Raw genomic sequence first — 15224 nt, 5'->3', positions numbered from 1 at the left:
GGTATAGTAGCCTACAGCCTCCACCTTTTAATAGGGGTAATTAGATTCCAGCATTTCATTTGGCACAAACTCATTTTAAACACAAGATTGGAAATATTTAAAGGGGGGGTGTTTGGTGAATTCTGGACAAATTTGTATTAAATGGCATTACACAATGAAGAAATTTGACCCAGTCCTGGCAATTTTATTGTCACTGCATAGACACACTCAAACTCATTGAAGGCTTGTTTTATTTTAATTGTTCGTACTTAATAACACCAATTTTGTTATTTTTAAATGTTAACTCAACTTCAACTTAAATTCAAGGCCTGTTTCTATTTCGCAGGAAGTAAAATTATGTCTGCTTCAGGTGATCCTTGTAAAAGTCACATTCACCTCTAATATTCACCCTCTAATATTTTCCACTTTCCTTTCACAACTAAGAAAAGCCCTTAAAACTGTTTACTATTGATTAGAAATTATAATGTCTCGTTGCATTTTCAAAAGTACAAAAAAAATTAAATGAAAACTTTGAGTAAAGGCGCGTAATTCAAGTTGTTTCCTTATAAATATACTTTTTAAAAAAAAACACGAAGACGATAGACAAAATCGCTTAATAAATCAAGTAGACGTAACGCAAGGGATGTTCGCTGCTGAGAATTGTTTTGTAGCTTAGTTCTGTTTAATGAAGGCAAATTTCCCGTTTCTGAGTCAGCCCGTAAACTCATCGCTCCGCCCAGATCCCGGTTTTGTGTTCCCGGTGAGCCACAGACACGTTTCCCCCCACAGTTACCACAAGTCCGCAGCCTGCTTTCGCAGGCTCACAAACCAGGCGAGTGGCATTATTATTTGCAGGAGTTGCTCAGCGGAAGCAACCGATAATGTACTGGGATGTTATCGAGTTACCATTTTGTTGGGAACGCTCAACATAAATCTGTAACTCATGGTTTAAAGAGAAAAACAGTTAGCTAAACACTTTGCAGGAGGCTGTGTGACGGTGATTTTAATGTCATTTTTTAAAAACTATTTCAAAGAAAAACACGGGTAGGTAGGTAGAATATAGGCCAATCAAGTCTGGAGTCTTGAGCAGAGGTGTATAAATTTGAAGTGGTTGCCTTAGAAACGTCCACTACCGAAGAGTTGAACGCAGGATTCCGCGAAATCTCGTAAGGTAATGTTTGTTAGTACGACAAAGACGACGACTAAGGTAGTAGTGATGATAACCAGAGCAAACTTGTATTATGGTGGTTGGTGAATTTTTATTTCCCAATATGTTGGACTTATATAAAAGTCATCAAACTGATAGGAAGACTAATGAAACGTGACCGCTTCTAAACACTTCGGTTATTAGCGCGCTTAGCCGCGTTAAATGCTTGCCTAAAGCGACTTGCGTTGAAAAGAAGAAAATAATTTACAGACTAGCTGTTAAGGTTGTTTTTTTTTTGTGCAAGATTCAACTGCTAAAATGTGCAGAGATGAAAAATACAAAGCGTTTAACTTTCTAGCGCTGACGACCAAACTCATCCGGGAGCATTAGCACATCATCAAGGTTGTTAGTGCATAAAATACAAAATGCTACTACTTAAATTGCTCCGTTAGTACGCGGCAACTGTGGTTATTTTATTTGGTATAGTACACCGACTGTTGGTAAGGTTAGCAGGCGGGCGGACTAACCGGTGGGCGTGACTGAAGCTGGTTTTTTAAATGTGCCTGCCATTTATTGGTTTGACAGAGAGGGCGAGAGACGCACTCCTGTGCATCTCTCCAAGATCTTGGCTGCTCGTTGCTTAAAAGCAGGTGACGTGAAGCACTTTAATCGGTAGAGAAATAATACATAGTTATTAAATATTTAATTTAAATTTACGATACTGATGCCTAGTGCTGTGCATGAGTCGTGAGTTGCCCCTAATTTGTCGATCTTTTACTCCATACACACAGACTTTCTTTGTATTCAGCAATAGCTCTCCAGGCTTTCCGAAGGCCTTTCAAAGTATTTCTATGGACATTGGCTGTCGTTTAACTCAATTTCAGTACAATTCTTGTACCTGACCATTTTTAGGGGATTTTTTTTGTTATAACATCGACCTATGAATCATTTAAGCATAAAAAAGGCACCTTAAGTGATGAATTGTATCTTTACCCTCAGCCTGCTGCAAAAAGATGCCCTGTTCAAATTTCTTCACTTTAATCTATGAAAAAAAAGTAACACAGGTTGACCAGGAATCAAACTAGGTAATTCCCAGTGATCTGTTGGCTGATAACTTGGCATCTGGTGTGTCAGAGAAAATAAAACCAGTAAAGAACAAAAGGCGTGAATGCCTTAAAAAATTTTAATCTACTGCAAATAAACGGTATCTGAAAATCATGCAATTAAATTATTTCTCAGAGATGCATCTGGATCTTCTGTTGATCCATCTACTGCCTCATCAGAAATGCTGATGGAATGTTGGGTGTTTGGTTCAAATCATCATTATTATCTACAAAGGAGGTCAGCAGAGAAATACTTAGCTTGCAAACATGAGCAAAATCCAGAATCCTGTCACCTATACATGTATAATTTGCAATCCAACATATTTCCTTCAGCACACAGTTTACAACTGTGAATCTGTACATCATCATCATTACACAGATCTTTAGTCACCACATTTACAAATTACTTTCCCAAGCACATTGAGGGGACAAATTCAGTTATGGTACATATGTTTGTAGAAGCCATTATCCTCTTTTTAATGTTGAATTCAGTGTCACACTGAATAACTTGAACAGGCCCTGAATAACTGCTGGCAGCCAGCACTAAAAGGAAACCGCAACTAAGTGATTAATAAGACCATTTCCAGTAATCCAGTGTATGTTTAACTATTTAGAATGCTCATTAATGTATGATTGAAAAGGATGGGTAACAATACCCCAACGTATCAGACCCACATAGTGTACTTAAAGGATGCAAACATACTGTTGCTTCATCTGAAGTAAAATGTGCACTGGAGCAGTTTTGGAGAGATGCTGTAGATGGCAGTATTACATGTGTCTAGCACAAATGAGCCTCTCCTAAGCTTCCATTCTTAAAGAAATATTTAAAAAAAAACAACAACAAATATTTCTTTTCTGTTTTGATTCTGCTATAAATCTAAGAAGTGTTTGTACATACTCATTTTCTGCTGAAGAGACTATAGTTGTTAGACTCATTTATTGATATTAAGGTTTTTTTAAGAGAAAAAAGATTCATCCTTTGCAGCTTTATCTTTTTTTTTCATACAGTGGGTAAATTAAGTATCAAACACTTCATCAAATTTCTAAATAAAGATATATCTAAAGGTGCTATTGACATGAAATTCTCACCAGAAATTTGCAACACATCCAGTCCATACATGCAAAGAAATCCAACCATGAATGTCCATAAATTATGTGTAAAAATGAGAAATGACGCAGGGAAAAGTATTGAACGCACTTAATGAAATTTTTTTGAAAACTTAATTTGTTTGATACTTTTTACAAAAAAAGGGAGGGGCTGTTCTTCCACACAGTCGTTAAATCCTGCAGGTTTCCCTGGGCCCCTGCTTTGAACTCTGACCTTTAGTTCTTTCCATAGATTTGGATTCAGGTCGAGTGATTGGCTTGGCCGTCCAAGCAGCTTAATTTTCTTTCCTTAAACCAATTGAGTTTCCTTGGCTCTGCATTTGGTATCACTGTCTTGCTGAAATGTCCACCCTTGTTTCAGTTTCATCATCCTGGTAGATGGAAACAGATTTTAATTAAAAATGTCTTGGTAATTTTTTCCATCCAACAGACCCACACCATGATATCCCCACCTCCAGATTTCACTATTGGTGTTTTGGGCTAATAGAAAGTGCCCTTTGACCTCCAAACATGGCGTGTATTGTGGCATCCAAAGAGTTCAATTTTGGTCTCATCTGACCACACTATATTTCCCCAGTATTTCACAAGCTTGTATAAATATTGTTCAGCAAAATTTAAAAGTGCTTCAACATACAATAGAGTCTTCCATGGTAAATGCACATACAGGCCATGGCAGTTCGTTTCATTACTTACTGTTTTCTTCAGAACCATTGTACCTGCTGATTCCAGGTCTTTTCACAAGTGGTCCTTGGCTCTTGGACAGCTGGTAGTTCTTTTCACTGCTCTGTCTAAAATCTTGCCAAGAACACCTGGTTGTGGCTGGTTCATGTTTAAATGGTGTTCTTTCCACTTCCAGATTATGGCCACAACGTTGCTTACTAGAACCTTCATTCATTTAGAAATTCTTTTGTAAACGATGCCATCAGTATGTTTTGCAAAAACAAGGTTGCAAAGGTCTTAAGTGCGATCAATAGTTTTACATATCAAGGGATGTTTCTTGTGTAATGACTACTACTACTACTTCTTTTTTTTTTTATATATATATTATTTGGCTGTGTGATACTTTGGTAATGAAACCTCTTTTTATAGGCCTTCAGTTGGGACTGCAAATTAATATTAGCTGATAAAGAGGCAGGCTTGCTTTCTAATTACTGATAGATTTCAGCTTGGGTCATGACGTCCATACCCGTTTGCACCTCTCTTTCTTCATGTGTTCAATACTTTTCCCTGTGTCATTTCTCATTATTACACATAATTTATGGATATTTATGGTTTGACTTCTTTGCACGTGTGAAATGGATGGATTGTTACTGACATCTTGGGGGAATTTCATGAAAATGGCATCTTTCGAAATATATTTACTTAGAAAACTGGTGACATGTTCAATACTTAATTTTACCTTTATGTATTTGGCATGTCTTCAATTTTATATCAAGAATATGAATGCTATAGCAGTCACGGGGAGTATTAATGCTCAATATAAATTTTTAAGAATTTAGGGGGTCGAGAGACTAGTTTGCGACATTCTTGTAGTAAAGTAATTTTGTTATATTATTGTTGGTTTAATCAGCAGATGCTTTCCTTTTTTCACTTGACATGTAGGAAAACGTGGTACGAGCATCGAGTTTCTGCAAAGCAATTTCCAGGTGGCTTTACCCCTGCATGCAATTTGGATATCGCAATGTCTGAAGGGAACGTCGGCCCCCCTGTGAGTGGAAATCCCCCTCCACCAGAGGTCATAAATTCCAAGAGGCCTGGACGTGTAACCAATCAGCTACAGTATCTGGAGAAGGTGGCGCTCCAAGCTTTATGGAGGCATCAATACTCATGGCCTTTTTATCAGCCAGTGGATGCAGTGGCACTGTGTCTCCCAGTAAGTAGTAAAATTGTAGTTGTAGCACTGCAGTAAGAATGCAGTCATGTGTATTTAATGTTTGAACCTAAAACTGTCTTCATGAGCCACACTTCAGAAAGGCATGTTTTCATGTTCATGTCTTTGTCTTCAGGATTATTATACAATTATTACAAATCCAATGGATCTTGGCACCATTAAGAAGCGGCTAAAGAATAGTTACTACTGGCAAGCAGTTGACTGCATAGAAGACTTCAATATTATGTTCACCAACTGCTATGCGTACAACCAGGTAAGATGATAATAGTTATGTTGCTGTATGATACCAAAATATAACCACAAAGCACATTTCATATTCCTTCACAGAAGCAAGATGTACAAAAATCAGAAGTAGTCCTACAATGAAAAAAAGCTGGACAAAAAAATAACAAAGTCACACTTTTGTTTTGTGTAACTTTTGGTGCTTAACAGTATTGGAATGCATCTCAGCAGTTTAAACTGTCACAAAAGCACATTTGCCTTTTTTTCCTATTTAATGCATCATTTGTCTTTCCACAGCCTGGGGATGATATTGTCTTTATGGCAAAAACCCTCGAAAAGCTTTTTCTGCAGAAACTTTCTAAAATGCCTCAGAAAGAGTTTGTGGTAGAAGTCACTACAAAGGACCTACAAAAAGGGAAACACTCTAATGCAGGTATGTTGCATGCTCCTAACTAGTAATGCAGGGTCATTTTGTCCTGTCTTATAATTTTTGTAAAATTTTAAATGAGAAAGAGAAACTTCAAAAATGATATTACGATGTTACCACAGGAAGATATTAAAATTGCACTGATTTTGTTCACCATATAAAATTTTGTTCATGTTTAACTTTATCACCTGTGATGCAGATGCATTAAAGCACCGATCCCTCATGTCAGAGGTTGTTCTTCAGCAGACTGTGACAGTCATTCCTCCAGATGTCCCTCAGTCGAGCCTACCCATCCAGCTCTCTGCACAAACTGACTCAACACTAAGCACTGAAATGGTTTGCGAGCAACTTTCAGAATATACATAAAATCATGCAGTGTTCTATTTAAGTAAAATGTGAGATAAACGTTTTACATAAACTTAGCTGTACTAGTAACGGTTCCTTATGCGATTGTCTAACCAAAGACCTCAAACAGTGCATGCATTTAGTATAGTAAGTGCATCATCGCATATAGATGATCATCATTAACGAATGATGTCAGAAGCTATTAATCATATTTATTACTGATTGTTTTTGTGCCTTAAAACAAACTTTTAAATGTCACTTTTGTTATTTGTGTCCCACTGCTTTTTTCCTTTTTTTAATATCTAGAGCAAAAAAGGTCTCAAGCGGAAAGCAGACCCCACCACCACCTCAGTGATCACCAGCAGTGAAGTCTCCCCTGCTGAACATTCAGCACCTTGTATGCTGATCTCCCACAGAGGCAGTGGAAAGCACATCAAGCGTCCTAAGAAAGAATTGCCTCTCATTGAGGCCAAGAAGGTCAGACTGTCTGAGCAGCTCAGATGCTGCAATGACATCCTGAAGGAGCTGCTCTCAAAGAGGCACTCTGCATATGCATGGCCCTTTTATGTGCCAGTCGATGCGGTTGCTTTGGGTTTGCATGACTACCATGATATCATCAAGCATCCCATGGACCTGAGTACTATCAAGGTAAAATGTCTGAGCTGATTAACTGAAGCATGTAATGTGATTTTCAGTATATGGTAGATCAGTTTTCTCAACAAAAATGTTACTTCCTCAGAAAAAGATGGATCAACGAGAGTATGGAAATGCAAAAGTGTTTGCTGCCGATGTTCGCTTGATGTTCTCCAACTGTTACAAATACAATCCACCTTCAAATGAGGTGGTACACATGGCAAGAAAACTTCAGGTACAGTTTATCAATTTATTGATTTCTTAAATCAGTAGGACAATATTTAAATGTAAGTTATGTTTTATGTTTACCTTCACATGCATTTTGCATGTCCTTAAAGCCGCATTCACATCGAATGAAATTCACTTGTCCGACATTGGTTGGTTGCTTATTGTTGGTCACTAGTTGATATGTCTTTTAATTACATGCCTTAAAGTTGTACCCGCACACCTCAGCTTGCAAAATGGCATCGGCTTCCTGTTATCCCTGGTTGCCAAATTGCTGCTGGTTGCTTCCTCCGGGGATGGGGCTCTGGGCCTAAAAAGCAAATGTGTTGTAGGTGCTAAACTTGAAATCTCCTCCTCCTCCTGAGCAGATTCCCACTTAAGTGATTTATCTGCTGTTTGCTGACTTCTGAGAACATTGCAGTTAACAAGTGTTATATGATTTGAAACCGTTTACAGTGTTGTATCATCATGAGCCACATGTACAAGACACTAAACAGAAGCACAACAACAGCATGCTTATTATATGTTAGAGTGCGTCTTAGCAGTAACTTGTTCCACACATACACCTTTTGAACCAGTTTAAATTGAACTCTAAAAACACCCCCAGATAAATAGTTTTTCACTTAGTTGCAGCTGCAAAATGTTAAAAAAAAAAAAAAAACTAGTGTGGACTTTTAGGAGGAAAGTGTCTTTGCTTGTCTAACTATCCTGTGATTATGAGCACTTTTTGTACAATAGGGGTGGTTTACAATTTCTTTGTGCATGATGGAGCATTTTTGCCACTAATCATCCCCCCAAAAAACAAAACAAAAGGCCTTCAAATACAACTTGCTTTGACATGCCCCTGTAACAGTTGTATAGACTAACCTATGTCAGTTGACGAATTACAGTTGGTGTAATTGCTAACAATACTGCAAAAATATTTTGTTTTAACAGGAAGTTTTTGAGGCCCGGTATCTGAAGCTTCCCCATGAAGCAGAGTCCTGTCAGACATCACATCAGCAAGAAAAGGGAAAAGGAAACCGAAATGGAAGTCTGTCAACTTCAGAAAGTTCTGACAGCAAAAGCTCATCATCTGAGGAAGAATTTTCATCAGAAGGGAGAGCCATTCTGCTTGCCAATCTGGAGGATCAGGTCAGTATTGCGCACACAGTAACAAGCAAGCTTTGAGAAATAAATTACTTCAGTGCTCTATAGTTAACTTAAATGGCTCGCTTTTCAGTTGAAGGCTGTCAGTGAGCAGCTGAAGAAGTTTGTCCAGGATCCCATGATGAAATCAAGGAAGAGAGAAAAGCTGAAGAAGGAAAAGAGATCAAGGGAAAAGGATATAGCTCAACTAAAGAACAAATCCTTTAAATACAAATCTGTTGTTCAAAGTATCGCACCCAGCAGGAGCTCTTCCTTGTAAGTGAACCCCACTTAATCAATCAATATTTTTGTATTTTTTACCTAACATAAACTGTTGGGCTGTGTATGCTACTATATAAACGAAACATAAATATTTCATATGTATGTATAGGAAAGAAACCAGACCTCCTAATCTCCGTGAATCCATAAAAGATGAGGGTTCAGCCCCATTGGCACCAATTACTTACCAGGAGAAGAAACAGTTAAAACTGGACATCAACAAGCTGCCTGGTGACAAACTGGGCAAGTTGGTGAAAATCATCCACACCAGGGAGTCTTGTCTGCGAGATTCCACTCTGGAGGAGATTGAAGTTGACTTTGACATGCTCAAGTCTTCCACACTGCGAGCTCTGCAGAGGTTCGTCGCAGAGTGTCTGACTAAATCCATCAAGAATGTAACAAGTAAGTACAGCGTGACTTAATCAGAAAATACAAGTTAGTCTGCTAAACTTGAAGTGTCTTTACAGTGACAGTGCTTGCTTATCAGGTCAAGCAGTCAAAATCTGTCCAGTAATGATAAAATAAATATTAGGTTTAGTATATGCTTGTCTTTATACATACAGTACAAGTCAAAGGTTTGGACACAACGCAACAACTCATTTAATGGCTTTTGTTTATTTTTACTACTTTCTGCCTTTTAAATACACGCTGAAGACATCAAAAATATGAGGCAAAATGTATGGAATCATGTAGCATAAATAAACTCCGGCTTTTAAGGTGTCGTGGATAAATACAACAAAATAAAACTAGCACCGGTACAGAAGAAAATAAGATTTATTCATAACACAAGTGAAAAGACCCAGGAAGACCGAGTTAACGATAAAAACGATAACAAAATAACGCTAAAAAACAATAAAAACCCCGAAAAACATACATTTCACACCCGAGCCTCACGACCCGGTACCAAACGACTCCGGTCCGTGGCCCGGGGGTTGGAGACTGCTGCACTATATGAATATTCTCAGTAGTTACAAACCAAAATTCTGCTCCACAAATGTATCTAGCATGAATTTTTCAAAAAATGGCTGAAGAGTAGATTAAAAAAAAAAAAAAAAAAAAAAAAAAGTCTGTCCAGTCTGGAAAATAATGGGAATTATACTGATATTTTTCTACTTATCAACACAAACTGATAAAATTATAGTATTTACAGCAAAATAATTAAACAATAAAAACAATGTTATGTTAAATAGAAACATAATTTTTCAATTCTGTTGTTGATGACCTGTATGTCGTGCTTCTCAGAAAAAAGACCCAAGCCCACAGGAGCAATCCAGACTGCAAAACTAAAGTATGGCGGAACGTCTCAGACTGTCGGCAAAGACCAGCACTTAACTGGTAAAAAGAGGTCATCAGGTAAGAAACAGATTTGTTGCAATGGTACTTCCACGTGTGAGACAGTGTAAAAATGTCAGTCTTGTGTTAACAGCTCAAGTCGTGGCCTCTCCTGGTCTCAGCTGCTCCTCAAGTGGGAGCAGCAGCAGCAGCAGCTCATCCGACAGCAGCAGCTCATCCGACAGCAGCAGCTCATCCGACAGCAGCAGCTCATCCGACAGCAGCAGTTCGAGTAGTCTTTCTACCGCCTGTGATGCCAGGGACACTGAATCAGGTCTGGTGCTGTCTTCAGCTTCTCCATCTCTTTTTCCCCTTCTTTCTTACATGGGTGCCTTTTTTCATTAATTTGTTTTATTTATTTATTCAATTATAAAGGTCTCTTTTCTTTTTTCTTTTTTCTTTACATTTCATACACACCTTTTTGTAATCTGCTGACATGGATGAGTCCTGCATGTTTGTACCAATGACAGCTGCAGTAAAGTCTCGGTCTTTTGGGGGGTATTTTTTTTCATTGTTTTAGTAGGCATAATAGTGTGTTGCATAATAGTGGTGCCATTAAACAGAAAAAGCATAACTCATAAAGTAAATTTATGCGAGGCTGAAAAACGGCATCTCTGATGGGCGATTGGTGCAGTCAGGCATGTGTGCTCTCTCTGATGACAGGGTCTTATTGCTTTTTTTTCTCTCTTTTTTTTTTTTTTTAAGGAAAAAATAAATGAGAGCTTATGTAACAAACTATTCTTATTTTATGCTGCCAAGATATCTCAAATAGCTCTTTTTTCATGATGTTTGAACAGGAAACTTTAAGAGGCTGTAGCCTAAATTAAAGAAGTAAAAAATCTAATCATATGCTTACCAGCTACTTTTTTTTTCAGGTATCCGGTCTTTAAATGATGACATGATGAATCCTGCTTCTGGGCCCAAACTACCCTGCGTTTAATAAGGCTGTTTAACCCGTTTTAATGCTTTGTATCTTGTTCTTTTAATCTCAAAAAGCCCCTAAAAACAGTCAGTGATCACTGTCAGCCTCTCTCGCTTTTTATTACCGCTATTCATTTCAAAGCTCAGTTTTTAAAACCTTACGATGTAACTACAGCCCAGCCCATGCAGCAGTATATTAATGACTAACCTCGTATTGCAGATGGATTATCTCATTTGTTCTCCTGACTGAAGTTTGGTCCATTTACAGCATCCTGCCATGCGACTGCATTTGTCCCTAACCATCGGGAACCCTCACGTTAACTTTTATGGAGTGGGAAAAAGTTAGCATTCATCCTCCAGCTTCACTGTGTTTATGTTATGCTAACGTAGCTGTGTCGCTAGCGATCACGTAGCACATCATTAAATACCAGCTAGCGAAACTTCATTAACCCTATTTGGGCAACCACCTACTTAAAAGTCCAGGTGAAAAAATGAATAATTAATTAACACTTGGAACTATTTAGCTTTTCTTGAAGGTTGTGTGAAAAGCAAATTGTTATAAATTTCACGGTGTCTTGTTTTTCCAATTTATGGCACAAAATGAGTTATTATTGTCAATGTTTTTCAGTGCTGAAAAAGAGGAAGCGGAAATCTAAAGACCATTGCCAAAAGGTTAACAAAAAGGTAAAAAGATTCTCTTTTTTCTTTATTCAATAGATCAATGTAAGCTGGCGGGTTACATTGATAAGTAAGACTGTAATTTCTTGTGTCAAAGGTGAGACATGCTGCTGGTAAACAGATGTTGGGAGGAGCAGATTTGACGAAAGCATCCGTCAAGACCAGTCAGCTTCTTGCTAATGGGCAGTCTGTAAAGAAAGCAAACAGGGAAGGACATCCAGCACAGCACGATGCAGCGCTAACCTTTGATGACTTCACTTTATCGCCTCCAGGTAATGTTTTTGTCTTTACAAATGCAACATTTGTCCAAAAGTAAAAAAAGATTTACCAGCCTCTTGAAAAGATCTTTCCACAAGATTCTTTATTTCTCAGGACTAACAGTTTTCCCACCATGAAAAGTACAGTAACAGTTATCTGATTTTACCACCACCCATTTACCTGGTAGGCCAGACAAAGAACTAGCGCCTCCTTACCCTCCCCCCGCTCCTGGTTTGGAATATAATACTCATGCTTGCCTTTAGTTGGTTTTACTCAATAGTAGCACATGTGTTTAAATAAATGTGCAGAAATCTGCTTCTTGTGTCATTGTAATGAGTTGAGAATGAATTCCTGTAATTTACTGTTTGTCCAGATTTGTCTGCACTTTTATCCCCCATGGGATCTCCCGTAGAGCTACTGGACTGGGCTGCTGCAAGATTTGAGGTACGTCAAAAAAGGCACATTTCTGCACACAAAGGCAACTTTTACAAAATCTGCTTTGTAACAGCTTTTGGGGTAGATATTAGATACATGTTTTATCATATGTTAGGAAATATGTGTAGGCATGTGCTGCAACTACTATGAACAGGCCAACGTCAGTACCAGCAGCTGATTTAAAAAAATAACGTGCCTGAAATGATAATGAAGAGACCTTTATTAAGAACGTGTAGTCTAGCAGAATCTGCCATCTTTCCCAGCAGCAGTTTACTATTGCATTATGTAGGGATATGTTTTGTTTATTTGGGGGTTTTTTTCTCAGCAATTTGGAGCCTTCATAATTTGAGTGCATGAGTTAGCCACGTGGAAAAAACTGCACCCACCCATTCCATGTGTCATAGTTGAAAGCTATGGTTTTTAAACAAAATTTTGCTTTTCCTGCAGGGTCCAGTGCTGTCCCCTCTTGGAGACAGCCCTCTGCAATCCAAAGACGAAATAACACCCAGTAAGTCGCTTTAAATCACTTATTATTACATCACCATCTTTAAAAACTACCGTTTTCTTCATAATGTTAGGAAATGTTAACTTTATTATTGCAGATTTCAGATACACTGCAGATCTTCCTGACAAGCAGTTGATTAATGTGCCTAACACTGATGCTGCGAGTAAATCTGCTGAGGGTGAAAAACCCCAAATTCCCAAAAAGGTTGGTTTAATACTCCAGAAAACTGTCATGATCATTTATCTTACTTTTATGTGCTGATATAGCTGGAAATTATATCAATGTTCAAGGATGTGCTGCTTTTTATGTGCATTATTCATTAGAAAGTGGTGCAAATACTTTCAAATGTGGTGTTTCCACCACCAGAAGGCATTAAATTATTACAACTTAACTTTTTTTTGTGTTTTTTCCCTCTAGTGGCCAAAACCTAGCTGGTTGATGCCAACAAATGCACACCAATGTTTGAAGTGAATGTATCTAAACATTGTGATTTTCCTTGCTTAGGATATTGTGGTGAAAAACACCGAGCCTTGGGTGAGATTGGGAAGACCGAGAGAGAGGGTGATGCTACCTCCAAACAATTCCTCAAAAGGGACCTTCCAGATGTTTCGTGAAAAACTACTGAAAAAGAAATTGTTGGATGAAAGCAAAAAGATCGAGGCTCCTGAAAAGACCAGGTGTTCACACAGTTAATAGTTAAAGCATTCGATGTGAATTTAAATTAATAGGTAGATTTAATTAAGTTGTCAGGCATACAGTTGTTGCCTTTTGGCCAAAGTTTTAAAGATGCCAAAACTACTGAGTGCCTGTATTAGTTGCTATAAGCCAAGATATATATATTTTTCTCTGAAAACATAATAATTGATTTAAAGAGAGCAAAGTCAGTAACTTGGGTATTCTCCTTCTAGTCTACAAGTCCCATGTAAATCAGAACAAAACCCACAGCCTGTTAAGGAAGTTTCGGGTTTGCCTGGAAGTATTTGCACAGAAGGTCCCTTGGATGCTCCCAAACATGTTGAACAGCAAAGGTCTAAAAAAAGGCAACCTCTAATCACACAGTCGTCTTTAGATAAAGAAAGAGAGCGGGCCCGCAAAAGAGCGCAGGAACGTCGCAAGCGAGAAGCAGTGAGTACCTTCTGTATCTGTTTCAGTGATCCATTTGTATCATTTCATTTGATTTTGGTAAAAAATATCATGTTAAACTGTATTGCTGTTTGTTTTTCTCTTTTATATAGATGACTGGTATCGACCTAACATTGCAACGGGATGTCATGACTAGATTTGAGCTTGACCTTTAAACTGGGCGGAGATTTATCTGAAACGTGTTTGATGTCTTGATAGTTTTTTTTCCCTTTGATGCCCTGTACATGTCATTAAACCTAATAAAATAAATGCTTCATTTGTGGGGGTGGTAGTAATTTGAGCCCTTTTCAAACATCATTTCATCATACTGTTAAGAGTTAATTTTGTTAATGTTCACGCAGAGAGTTTGATCGGACATGTCAGCGATGGAGGAAACCACAGTATACACACAATGTTTCCACTTTTGCAACAAGCATATTTTAATATGCTCGTCTTTATTTAGTGGAGTAGTTGGAAAAAAATTTTTTAGTTTTCTCTGCACGGTATGTCCTTCTGTTTGTTTTATAGTGCTGCTGAGAGGATTAAAAGAGAAACATTTTAATCTTAATGCACTTTTGAAACTAAACTGTTGAGATACAAATGCTATTATGTACATGTTATTGCATCCCAAAGATGTGGGAAAGACCTGGCGAGATTGATGTTGTAAGCATTACGGAAACCTGACCAGGTGCTCTTTGGCACAACTTGACAAAATGTTGAGGCGCCATCAGGTGAATGTAAAGTCGTGCACATCTTAAAGGGGCTTTAAGTGCAAATGGATTTAGTCCTTACTTAGCATTTGATAAATGCCTGCACTAGTGCCCTCTGGATTTTCGCCTGACTAGGGTTAAAGTGCCTTCATAAAAGAGTTATGTTTTTCTCTACTGTTCAGAGGTAAGATATGCACAGTAAGCTAGTTCATATCCCATGTACTGCAGTTTCAATGCCACCTTGTTGCATTGTCTACTTAAACATGCAGCGGTTGTTCTGGTATTATGTGTTAATGTCCTGTAAGTGTTTACCGTGGTTTTGTTAATACTGACTTAAATATACTTGAAATGTAAACAGAACACTGTAGCATGTTTACACACTGACTTTTTTCTTCTTTCTTAAATATTCTTGGATTTTTTTATTTTTTTTATTTTTTTAAACTGAGCCAGGAAAAAATATTATAGTACCAAAGTTTTCTTTGTGCAATTGACTTCTCAGTTCCTTGAGTACTTGAAATGCCAAATATTGTGTTAGCTGTACATGCAAGGCACTTTGTTATTCATGCAGTTTTTTCTTACTCAATAAACCTTTTTCACTAAACAGTCTGGATCACTTTATCAAAATATCAGGTTACTGCACAGATGCAGTTTACTCATAATGCAGATGATCCCCCATAAATCCATACAAGAGCTAATCATATGGTTACCAGCATGCACCACAACCACTGGTAAGTTTTCTTTCATTTAGTTATGGTTGCTGTGCTGCATGTCATGTCA

At 37.9% G+C, this 15224-nt stretch overlaps 1 protein-coding gene across 1 annotated transcript; it reads left to right on the top strand.

Moving 5' to 3' along the window:
- Window positions 1–785: 785 nt before the first annotated feature.
- brdt (bromodomain, testis-specific) lies at window positions 786–15009 on the top strand. Its single transcript, XM_080879043.1, has 20 exons — window positions 786–1150; window positions 4939–5209; window positions 5343–5480; window positions 5747–5882; window positions 6076–6212; window positions 6528–6869; window positions 6961–7089; window positions 8016–8213; window positions 8302–8483; window positions 8599–8888; window positions 9729–9839; window positions 9913–10092; window positions 11368–11423; window positions 11515–11689; window positions 12049–12119; window positions 12558–12618; window positions 12713–12819; window positions 13120–13292; window positions 13524–13740; window positions 13851–15009. The coding sequence occupies exons 2-20, from the start codon at window positions 5018–5020 to the stop codon at window positions 13911–13913; spliced, it is 2958 nt and encodes a 985-aa protein (XP_080735169.1). The 5' UTR covers window positions 786–1150; window positions 4939–5017; the 3' UTR covers window positions 13914–15009.
- The last annotated feature ends 215 nt before the right edge of the window (window positions 15010–15224 follow it).

The sequence above is a fragment of the Rhamphochromis sp. 'chilingali' genome (assembly GCF_963969265.1).
Source record: "Rhamphochromis sp. 'chilingali' genome assembly, chromosome: 3".
In the NCBI taxonomy this organism is placed as follows: domain Eukaryota; kingdom Metazoa; phylum Chordata; class Actinopteri; order Cichliformes; family Cichlidae; genus Rhamphochromis; species Rhamphochromis sp. 'chilingali'.
This window is presented reverse-complemented; position numbering and strand designations above follow the sequence as displayed.

Excerpts from the sequence above, each read along its gene's own strand:
- brdt (XM_080879043.1), top strand. The coding sequence starts at position 5,018 with ATGTCTGAAGGGAACGTCGGCCCCCCTGTGAGTGGAAATCCCCCTCCA. Across the intron at positions 5,210-5,342 it reads CAGTGGCACTGTGTCTCCCA|GATTATTATACAATTATTAC; the intron begins GTAAGTAGTAAA and ends CTTTGTCTTCAG. Across the intron at positions 10,093-11,367 it reads TGCCAGGGACACTGAATCAG|TGCTGAAAAAGAGGAAGCGG; the intron begins GTCTGGTGCTGT and ends AATGTTTTTCAG.